The sequence below is a fragment of the Toxoplasma gondii genome, chromosome X (genome assembly GCF_000006565.2).
Source record: "Toxoplasma gondii ME49 chromosome X, whole genome shotgun sequence".
NCBI classification, from domain to species: domain Eukaryota; phylum Apicomplexa; class Conoidasida; order Eucoccidiorida; family Sarcocystidae; genus Toxoplasma; species Toxoplasma gondii.
In genome coordinates, this window is record NC_031478.1 from 810,001 (window position 1) to 821,648 (window position 11,648).

Genomic DNA, 11,648 nt, shown 5'->3' on the forward strand with positions numbered 1-11,648 from the left:
ACGACGAAGGACAAACACGCGTTTCCTCTGTTAAACACAACACAGCCCGACCGAGGGCGTACCAGATTCCGGTTATTGGCAGCGAAAGAATCGCTTCCAGTCACGTTTATCGATTCATTTAAATACAGGCGGACTGCCGTCTCGTCGCCTTGAGACCTACGGAAAACCTCATGAAAAGGTTCTTTTTGAGAGAATCCCGGGAGTGTAAAAGACTTCTTGCGTCACGACGAAAACATCTGCCTCCAGCTTGCACTTTTAGGAACAGACAAATCCTATTTTCCAGACACAAACAGAGGGAGGAAAGAAGCCGCGGCAGACGATGCGACCAAAGTCCTTGTGGACAGCCTCGCCTTCGATCCTCTTCACGCTTCTCTCCTTTCGGACGGAAGCACACTGTCTCCTCTCTTCCGCGTTTTCGTCTACATCGAACGAAAAAAAGGCTCTCGCCTGCGACATGCTTGCTGCACTCGGCTGACAGCGTCCACTCTCTACGCACAAATGCCATTGCCTTCAGAACACTGTTTTCGTCTTCTCTCACAAACGCTGCTCCCCACTATACACGCCAGCCTTCCCGCTGCAAAGGCTGCTCCTCCAGAGCCTTGTCTGCCGTCAGAAATTGGGATTTCTTTTCTCCATGTCTCAGAGAGAAGCTGCAGCAAGACCGCGTAAACCCGCGACGGGCCGCGCCCCGAAGGATGGGGTGTCGAGACCTGGAGCAACCGCACAGCGCAAAGAAACATGTTTTACATGTTTTACCAAGGCACACTTTCCGCCACGCATCTAGACGCATAAACTTGCATTCGCACATGTGAGTGAACATGTGCCTAACTTGCGCAAGTGAAAACCAGCAAACACGCAAGCGCTATATGTAGACCTAGACCACCTTACATCAGTCTATCGATTTTTACATGCCTACGCGTGTACGCGAAGGCGACGACACGCAGTTATCCGGCGAGCAGCAGAGATACAATGAAGGTCGACAACCAGGCAAACTTATCACTGCCACGAAGTCTGTCCTAAATACTGGCCTTACATTGATACCTACATATATAAATATATATATATATATATATATATAAATATATATATATATATAAATATATAAATATATATATATATAAATATATAAATATATATATATATATGGATGTATGCATGGAAGTAGGCAGAAAAACTCTTATGCCTTGAGAGATCGCATGTTTCTCGCGCGCCTCTGGCCAGTCGCGTACCCGAAAGAATAGGATCGTCGCCACCGAAGCTTTCGTTTCCGAATTCCTTTTTCCCTCTTTCGTCTTGTCTCTGGTATTCTCTCTTCTCATCTGAAGAAGATCGGAAGTCGGCCCCGAAACTTCCGTCGTCGACGGAATTTCTCTGACGCGACTGCAGACAAGAAAGAAGACACTCCCGTCAAACTCGACATGCCCCTCACGGAACAGACAAAATACGCGAAAACGCGTCATCCGTTTCACACCAGTCGACCGCCGTGCTTCGCCGCGCCCAACCGGTTTGATGTTTAGGTCTGAACTGAATAAACAGATAACGACGTAAACATGCTCGTTCATAAATATCCCCTTATTTACATTACGACATGCAGGCGTGTACGTGCACATATCATGCATAGATATCTGCTTTTTTAATACACAAGTACACACAAATATGCACACATATATATCATGGGTCTGTATATCATTCCATAACCCATATATATATATATATTTATATATATATTTATATATATATATATATATTTCTAGATATTTATATATATATATATATAAAGATGGGACAGCCGACGTGGCCAGAAGCAAGGGTACGCCTGCCCATTTCCATTGGTTGCCGCTGGATCACAGTTTTACGGTTTAATTTTTTCCCCGCACCGCAAGGTTGTATCAAAGACATGTTAATTGGGTAGTCTCGCCTTGTTTCTTCACGCGTCAAGCATCGAGACTTGTCTCTCACTTCTTCATGCTTTTTCTTCGATTTGCCATGACGCCCCGAAGACGATCCGCGCGTTTTCTTTTCGTCGCTTCTCTTTTCCGCCTTCTTCTCTGAACGGTCAGGACTGCCTGAGGACTCTACACTTCGGTCGTGTCCACTTCCTGTTCGCTCTTCTTCCATGCGACTTCCTTCGTAGGAAAGAAACGCTCCTGAATGCGATCCGCCTTCACTCCCGAAAGATCCTGGACTATGGCCTCTTTCGTCGTGCGCCCCTGCGCAACAAAGTCAAGGGAACATCGGAAACGGTTCCGTCGCGAGTTCCCCAAAGGAAAGGTGCAGATACACCATTTTCGCAGTCACTGGGCTGACGTCTCACCGTCTCCCTGTTTGCAAACATAACCCTACATGTGTAAGTCGGAATACATATACACGTATACGTGCATAGGTATGCAGATGAATCCACGTAGGATTTGCCTGTGTATTTGGCTCGGTGAGATAGGGAGCGACTCGCGAGAACCGAAAGCCGTTCTTCCCAGTGAATATACACGCACACACACAGATCTACGAGCCTCTCGCACGAAGTAAGAAACCTGCAAGATCGTGGACACATATGCAGTTACATATATATATATATATATATATACATATATATATATATATATATACATATATATATATATACATATATATATATATATATACATATATATATACATATATATATATACATATATATATATATATGTATATATGTATACTATTTGAGTCACTTTATGTTTCGCCTATGAGACCTGCAGGCCTCCGGCGACCCATGCGAGACCTCAGCGACGGCACAGGTACACGACTGGCAATGCGGTGTCGACTGCAGTGGCTCTCGTCGTCCCCAGTTTTTCCTACATCTCCTCTTCACACGAAGACAGCAAGAAGACTGTTTTCACCTCTTTCTCCCCTGTCTTACCTGCTTCGCTGAGACCTCGACGCGAGACGCCTGCCCCTGCTCTCGAGTGACCCACAGAGGACCAGTGAAGATCGGTATGGCGCCTACGGTCCAACTCGCCGCTAGTCTGGAAAAGCACAGAACGAGAAAGACTGAGACAGAAATTTGCACGGAGTGAAGTGTAAAAAGGATCCACTGAGACAAGAAGAAGGACCCAACACAGACAGTCCAAGTATCTTTGCTTTTCCAACGACCAACATAGAGAACATCCCATATACCTATATACCCACTCTTACGTATAAATATGTATATATGCAAGTATATGCATTTGTATACACATGCGTATGCCCTGACAGTTTTTGTATCTTGTTGCTGTGAAGTAGGTAAATGGGCTTCCAAAGAGAAGGGCAGTGGGTCCAGAAACACAATTCAAACACAGTCGAGTACTGGACTTGACAGAGCAGCGACGCCGAACTCGTCCAACCGCCCATGCGTGTCACCAAACCCATTCGAACTTGATCACTCTTTTCTCATCCTAAACAAGGTCCACCAAAAAGACCATCTGCACATTCCCCTTTCATTTCCATGATCTCCTTCCTCGTAGACACTTTGTCCCCTGACTGGGCTCCTCCTCTTCGCGCATGCACATGCGTCGGTGCGTCAATACCTCCACGAACCACCGACGGCAGGCTCCCCTGTTTTCTTCTCGCTCTCTGCGTCTGCCTCTTCCGCGGTTGTCTTCACCGCATCAGAGGCTCTGCCTCACATGTCGAGAATAGTTTCTGTCTCCGTCGGACTTCACACTTTCAATGCCGAGGATCCCCTCCACTCCTCGAGTTTCTAGGTCTCTCGCCACGGCGCTGGCTTCGCGACGACCGCCTGCATGCAGACTCCTGGGCTTGAGAACTCCATAGAAAGGCGCCTCTCCGTAAGCGTCGAGACCGGCGGCGTTCGGCGCAGAACCATCAGAAGCAACTGCATGCGCCGCAGAGAACGGCGCGACGTGAGGCAGCCGGCCGCTCTCTGTCGCCTCTCTGAGTTTGTACTCCGAGAAAGAAGACATGCCTCGACGTTCGGCCTCGGGGCCTCTCACGCCCTGCAGAGGCAACGCGAGAGGTCGGCCAGACGAGGGAAAGGTCGACGCAGGACGCGCCGGGACTGACGAAAACAAAGTCCAGTGCGACGGACTGGACGACTGCAGAGAACCACCGAAGACACGCATCACACCGCGTCCTTTTCAACCTCACACAAGCGTCTGCATCCACGTTCACGGCAGACCCAGACTCGCCGAAACGGACAAGACTGCAAACAGATGCAAACTGATGCCAAGACACAGAAATACAAATATTTCCATACGTCTGCTCGTGGAGAAGATAACATTGTCTGCATACGAAATAAGTGGATTGGACAAACATCTGTGGTAATAAAAGTCGATGACCCAATCACGACACGGTCCACAGTTAGGTCCACAGAAACGCATCATTTACATATATATATACATATATATATATATATTTACATACATAGACGTGGATATACATCGATGAATGTGCAGTTGACCGATTTCGTTAGTGGGCTCTCGAATGAAGCTGTAGTTTCTTACCTCGATAGGACGAGAACTGGAGAGAACGAGATTGGCATTTGCGGGGCCTGCTCCTGCAGGGACGCCCTTCGCATCGCGCCTCACAGGCGCGGCCCTGCCTTCGACGGGGGCTGAGCCTGCCAAGGCCGTCCGCGCCGACGGCCTTTGGAGCTCGAGAACTGTTTGCTGTTGAAGAAAATGCCCACGCAGAGACAAGCAGCGAGAGGGAAGAGTATGAGAAGCCGAGAGAAAGGAGGAAGCAAACAAAGGAAAAAAGCGACGCGACGACGAGGTACGCCCGTATATGAGAGAAGAGACAAAGGAGACACTGTAAGGGAAACTAACGACGCGACAAGGAGTCAAGCAAATCATAGACACCCCCCAATCAGTTCTGCTTTCTCATTTTGGTCCCCTTTTGTCTTATTCCTTTTTCTGTGTCTTGTGTCTACCTTCTTGTAGTTCTTTTCCTCCACCTCTCTCTCTCTTTGTCTCAACATATCTATTTATCTATCTATATCGATATGCCTCTGTTTGTATTTCTATCTCCCTCGCCCCTATCCATTTTCGAACGTCTGGCTGTGTCTCCATCCCCGTTGAGAATGCATATACATCTGTGTTTGATCTGAGTCTAGATGTCTACCTGTACCTCTTGTCTGCAGCGATCTCTCTCCAGCTTACACCTGTCTCTCCGTCTGCCTATGCTTCACTGCCGCCTCTGTCTCTTGTTCTTCGCTCTCCTTTTCTGCGCTTTTTCGCTTTCCTCCTACCTGCGCCAGCTGATTCAAGTCGGAGACAATTTGTTGCTTCTGCTGCAGAATTTGCATGCGCTCGTCTCTCACAGCGGCAGCTTGGAGGCGCGCAGCGTCCAGGGATGCGAATTGGACGGACTTATCTTGGTCGGCCTGGAAAAAAAGAAACATATAAGAGAGGGGTGAGCAAAAAACAGCGAGCGACGGATCTCGGCTCGTGGCTCCGCAGTAGCCGCAGGAGCTGCAAAAACCACAAAGCATCGCAGGGCCCAGTTAGCGCTGCATGCGCTGCATGCGCCGCATGCGCCTCACGCCTTTCCTCACGCCGAAGAGAAAATACATTCACGAAGAGAGATATCTCCCTCCAGACCCAGATGCACTTAAATTGATATGTGAGTGCACACACACATACATACAGAGAGAAAGAGATTGACACTTACACAAAAAGACCTTCACATAGCATTCATGCGCTTGTATCTGTATCCATTTGTGCACAACACAAAAGGTATGGGTGTGTGTGTGTCATCGTGAACTGACGAGATCCGCAACCGTTTGAAAACGCATGCACATCGATAAGACAAGACAGAAGACATGTTATGCTTCATCGACATCTGTCAATGGCTTGCTTTCCGTACCTGCCGAAGGCGTTCGTGGAGCACGGCGTTCCTCGACTGCGCCTCACTCTTCTCTCTTCGCATGCGACTTAACAGCGCCTGAGAGACGAAGACACAACCTTGTTTGTCTCTTTGAAAATACGTTTTCCACTCTGCGAATGCGCCGTGGGTTCCCTCTACCCCCACTCTTGAAGAAATGAAAGTCTGTGCTCGCTCTCGGGAGGAAAACCTGAACAGTTTCACGAGAAATCTTCGCTTCCGACGAGACAGAGAAGAATCCACGGAGCCTCCTTCTGTTTGCTAATGGTCGCCCTCTGACAATCTCCCTGCTTGATCCCCGTGTTTCTGTACCCTCCATTTCTTGGAAGAGCCTTGACCTCTCTTCGGTGGCCGCGCAGCTCCCCTCTCACCTTCAACTCGGCAATTTCGCGTTCTTCTTTTTGTAGTGCTTCGCGTTCGCCCCTCAGCTGTTCCTGCGCTTGCCTGAGCGGGAGCATGAGGACAGAAAAAAAAGACAACTCAAGAGAAATATCCAGAGAGCAACGAACCGTCGGAAGAATCCACCAGTGAGTCACAGTCGGTCGGGCCCTGAAGACAAAAAGTCCGTTTAAACTTCTGAAGAAGTAAAAAAACCATGTCAATCTTTGCCGTGAAAGACGTGGAAAGGTCGCGGCATCAACCCCTTCCGTATTCGCAAAACTCGAGAGCCACACACAGAGAGTTACATGTAAATATACATGGAGAAAGATGCGCGTAGATAAACGTTGATGGCCCCATACATCCATAAAAAACATCCATACACATCGATACGGTTACGTCAACTACAGCTAGATTGAGAGAAGAAAACATGCTGGACACCAGGAGACAGATTTACAGATAGGGGCAGATAGATACATACGTACACGTGGGTACAGATGGATAAAGCTACAAATGGATACATACACAGATTTGGATATAGACTGATAAACTAGGTATCTGTAGACAAATAGATTCAGATCGGCATAGATAGATAAACAGATAGGTATCGATAGCCATAGACAGATTTGAGATTGCACGATCGCGGAAGCAGCTCGGGATTTGACTGTGAACTGATGTTTGATGGTTTGCAGTTACAGTCGAGTGGCGTGGAGATTCTGGGCCTGAATTTGCTGATGGCGATGTGTGGCGACGAGCGTCTGATTCGCCTGGTGAAGAGCGTCGATGTCTCTCTGCATGTCATCCACTTGACCGCGAAGAAACAGAAGCTCCTCGACGTAGTGGGAAAGATCTCTCTCGATGCCAATTCGCTCGAACTCAATCTGGAAGCAACAGAGAAGGACAGAGAACGTCTCTCGAACAGTGCACCCGACACAGAGATACACGCATCTTTGGACCTAACCGTATACAACATACACATGCAGACGCATTCGAACATGCAGATCTGCATTCCCCTCTGCATGCTCTCACATTCTTGAATATATACATATACACAGACAAATATGTATATATATATATATATACACCTATGAATTCATGCGTATATACTTTCATAGATTTGGGTATTTGCTATTGGATAAGCACGATGGATGTTGCTCACCTTTTTCCGTTCCTCCTTTAGTTGTTCGAGTTTGACTTTTTCGTCTTCGAGTTGGAGAGCAAAGTCTCTTTTTCGGTCGATTTGGCGCGCGAGCTCCTTCTTCTCTGCGAGCAGCTCTGCCTCGAGCAAAATGCGGAGTTCGCGGACTTCCTCGATTTCTTCGGCGTCGCCATCGACGTCCGCGCGGAGAATGTCCGACAGACGCTTGTCGGTCTGCAAGAGAGAACACCCATGAAAGACATGCTACTTGTAAGAAGGCGAAAGGAGCGTGGCTGCAGCTTTGTCTGTAAATCCCGGGTCTTTCGCATGGGTCCATTCTCTCTGTTCTCACCTCGACGACGCTTTCAAGAAGCGCGAGAGTCCGCTCTTCCTCCGATTCCTCAGGGAGGCCCGCACCCGCGGCTGCGCGTTTGGAAGAAACGCGTTCCCTCCGTCTGGCTAGCCACTTCGCCTCAAGAGTTTCTTCGTCTTTGCGTTTTCTCCGTTCCTCCCGGAGGTCCGCGGGGGACGGGAGGGCGCGGCGTTCGGAGTCCGAGTCGGTTTTTCCGTGATCGAAGAGGGTCTCTTCTGACCGTCGACTCTTCTTCTTCTCCTTCTTCCCGCGGCCAGCGCCGCCTTCGCCTTCGCTGCGCTTCTCCTTTGCTGCACTCACTCGGTCTCCGAACGACAAAGATGTCTCCTCGTCTCCGCTCTCCGCCTTCTTCTGTCCCCGTTCCTCCTCGCTGTCCCGGGCCTGCCGGCTTCTGGAGCCGCCGCGGGAGCTGGAGGCCTTCTTCTTCTCTCGCTTGGAGACAGTCTCTTGTTCGCGCGGAGACAGAGACAGGGCCCCGAGGCCCTCGCTTTCTTTGTCGAAGCCGCCCGGCTGCCCCTCGAGTCCGAAGGAACTCCAGGACCCGCCGCCGTCTCCCGCGGGCCCGTCCAGCAGCGCCGGCGCCGTGGGCTCCAATCCCGCGCCCAGGCCCCCTGCGGGCGCGGTCGCGAGGCCCGAGGGGCCAAGTGTCCCCGTGTCTCCGAAGAAGGACCCGGCACCGCCCTCGGCCCCCGCGCCCCCGGAACTCTGGAAAGCCTGGACGGACTGGAAAAGAGCGGCGGGGAGCGCCGCGGGGATGGGGAGGCCTCCCTTCTTCCTTTTTCCAATCAAAGTCATCGCAAGAAGAAACTCATGGAGGGTGAGGCGGCCGTCACAGTCGACGTCGGCGAGGGCCCAGATGGCGGCCAAGTCCGCGTCGGGAAGCAGCGAAGATGTAAAAACGTTCCGGGCATCACCCCCCTCCACGTAGCCGTCGTGGTTTCCATCGGTGTCTGCGAAAACTTGCGCGTATCGCCTGTACTCCTCAGGAGTCCCCACGTACAGCGCGTCACTACGGTCGCCGCTAGTTGGGCTCGAGACGGAGCCGGTAAGCGTCGAGCCGAAGAGGGCGGCGTTTTCGGGAGCGGCACCGCCGTCAACGCCGGCGGGCCCGATCCCGAGAGACAGGTCGGAGACACCTGCAAAGGGTCCGGCTTCAGGATTCACTCCACTCGCTGTGGAGGGAAGCGTGGATGTTTGCAGCGAGGCCCTGGCGAACTGAGGGAGCGCCGCAGGTTCGACAGAGATCGCCTCCGCGGACACGGGCATGCCGTTCTGCGCATGCGCGACGAGTCTGCATGCGCATGCAAAGCTCTCGACATCGAGGTTTCCAGTGTTTTTTGCGTCCGCCAGGCGCCAGATTTCGTGCAGGAGGGCGCGGTCGAGACCGGAGCTCTCGAGGAAGGCCGCGGCGACAGATCCCTCGAGAACGGGAGCAGAAGCATCGGGTCCGAAGCCTCCGGCCGCGCGCCACAGATGCATGTAGGTTTCGACCTCTTGGGGCGTGAGGACCAGGCGCTGCTGAGCCGACGAGGGGGAAGCAGAGGGGAAGAGAGGCTGTTGCGAGGCAAAGAGCGAGGTCTCGGCGGGCAGGGCAGAGCCGGCAGCTGAGAAAAAGGCAGGCGACGCAGGCGCGGCCGCTGCGGAGCCGAGAGAAGAACTCGCGAGGAGGCTGGCGGGGTCGGGTCCGCCGGTCGAAGCGAGAGCAGGGAGGAAGGAAGAAGAGACATCCCCTGGCCCTCCCGGCGAGGAGGAGAAGACCGGTAGAGCAGAGGACGCGAGCTCCATGCCGAAGGACGAAGAAGGAAACGGCTGAGATGCATGCGGCCCCTGAGGCGGGGAAGACGCATGCACAGGCAACGCCTGGCCTGAGGAAGCAAAGTCAAACCCAACAGAAGGGAAGGGCGGGGACGAAAACGCACCTGCCATGATAGGGAAAGAAAGGAGACCTTTCTCCCGCTCGGGCATGAACTTGTCAGAGGCGATGGTGGATAACAGAGAGAAAAGGCACTCTCAGAAGGAATTGCACATGCGCAGGAATAGGAGGCAGTGCATGCAGGAGCGAACAGAGCGACGGAAGTGGAGAACAGAGGAAGTTACACGCACAAAAACTCAGGGGGAGACTCTGAGGCCTCACCTTCGACATCCTAAGAGACCAGCGAAACTGAACGGGCAATCTTCCCGGTGGGGGCAGGGCGAAGCTACAGACACTGCAAGGGTAAGGAAGGAAAAGGAGGACGACAGACAGGAGAAAGACCGAGGAGAGACGGCGAAAGCGACAGTTTGGATGCGTACACGTTGAGGGGTGTGAGGAGCCAGAAGGCGAGTAAGGAAGCAAGAAGACTCGCGAAGGACTGGGAGAGGCGGAACACAGCAACGCCCTCGCGAGACGGGACAAACGCGGAAGAAACCCACAGAGAGGAAACAAGGGGCTAGGGAGGGTGCCGCGAGCGAGTGACGGCGACTGCGGGGGAGGAAGGAACGTCAGAAAACTGGCCAGACACAGGACGGAGGTGCTTCTGGAGATGTGGAGGCAGCGAAACGAAACAGAAAAGCAGAAAGGATTCTTTTTGCCGAGGAGTTTGGCCCAGTCGAGAGCACCGACATGTGTACGCGGTGCATCCAGCTTTCTGCACTCGAATATACCCCAGGTTTCCCTTGCTACAGTCGAAGACGCGCGACGATGCGCTTGTTTCTCTGAGAAAAAGAGTTGTGTTTGGAGACACACGCGAGTCACACCAAAATTTCAGCTTTGCCTCGCGGACTCGACCTAGCGGGTTGCCTCGGCTGCACATCGCGCAGGTGGAGAGAATGTCTGTGTCGAGTGCCCCAAACGGATGTGCAGAGAACGCCAAAAAGCCGTCGGAAAAAGAGCAAAAGTCGAAGGGACTGCGTGGAGGTGTCCCGCGAAAAAAGGAAAAGTCGCCTGGGAGAAACGCCGGCGACGCTCGGCTCACGGCGCCTGCGATTCATTCATTTTCGGCAGCCCGCACCGACATGCCCTTTTTGCTTCGGTCGCCATTCCCCAAGAAAAACGCTGCGGAATATCGCGCGAGGTTGCGGGAAAACGGAATCGATGTGTGAAGCCGAACTCGACAGGCACCGCTCGAGGAAATCCTGAAAAACGCGCAAATTTGCGGCTTTCCTGGCAACTCGCTGGGCGCCCGCGACTGAGCGAAAAGTTGCATGTAGGCACTGCCGACAGATTCGCAGGAGAATGGCCAAAAGAAAATGGAAAGCCTCCCCGAAGCCGGCACTGGAAAAGAAACGAGTTTGGAGTTCGTTTGCCGCGTTTCCCTGGGGTGGACAGTTCAACGAACAGGGCCGATACCGACGCGAGCAGGGCGCTTGCCAAGAAAGAATGCAAAGGGCCTGGGCTAGCAGCTTGTCTCGCTCTCCGCAAGAAAGTGCCACGATGAAGCTCGCACTTTTCTTCAACAACGCGTTCGGAACCCGTAGGACTTCTCTGTGTTCTCTTGAAAGATGCCCTCGTTCCCTAACCGAGACCACGAAAAACGCGAAAGAGGTGCGAAAGCAAATGCCTGGTCGCTGTACCTGGTTGACAGCGACCGGTTGCGAGCGCTAGGGAGAATCGTGAAGAAAGTGAAGACACGAGAGATATCGATACCGCCATTAAGGTCGCCCTTTACCCTCAACGCAAACTATGACGGATCCCAGTTGTCTATCATAACTAATCGGTTTCCTTGATAAGCGACTTTCGGTTTGATGGAACGCTGAAAACTGCGGGACTGCCACAATCTACGGCTCTGTTGTGAGCGTAGCACATGGACTCCTGCTGCCACTGGCATTTACCGGACGAAAAGTCAAGCAGATCTCGACCCTGGACGAGGACAGCTACTTCTCTCTCAAAAGTACGCAATTACGACCGCGGTTCCGTATGTC

General features: G+C 52.1%; 1 protein-coding gene across 1 annotated transcript; it reads right to left on the reverse strand.

Annotated features, from left to right (window-relative positions):
* Positions 1-61: 61 nt before the first annotated feature.
* On the reverse strand, positions 62-10,836 carry TGME49_227800 (EF hand domain-containing protein). The gene is made up of 12 exons (XM_002366362.2): positions 7,728-10,836; positions 7,397-7,609; positions 6,934-7,118; positions 6,231-6,303; positions 5,842-5,919; positions 5,225-5,359; positions 4,479-4,643; positions 3,642-4,070; positions 2,897-3,002; positions 1,960-2,210; positions 1,230-1,380; positions 62-710 (listed from the first exon to the last, which is right to left on the reverse strand). The coding sequence occupies exons 1-12, from the start codon at positions 9,711-9,713 to the stop codon at positions 640-642; spliced, it is 3,843 nt and encodes a 1,280-aa protein (XP_002366403.2). The 5' UTR covers positions 9,714-10,836; the 3' UTR covers positions 62-639.
* Between the last annotated feature and the right edge of the window lie 812 nt (positions 10,837-11,648).

Excerpts from the sequence above, each read along its gene's own strand:
- TGME49_227800 (XM_002366362.2), bottom strand. The coding sequence starts at position 9,713 with ATGCCCGAGCGGGAGAAAGGTCTCCTTTCTTTCCCTATCATGGCAGGT. Across the intron at positions 3,003-3,641 it reads ACAGAAACTATTCTCGACAT|ACTAGCGGCGAGTTGGACCG; the intron begins GTGAGGCAGAGC and ends GTGCTTTTCCAG. Across the intron at positions 711-1,229 it reads CGACGATCCTATTCTTTCGG|GTCTCGACACCCCATCCTTC; the intron begins GTACGCGACTGG and ends CGGTTGCTCCAG.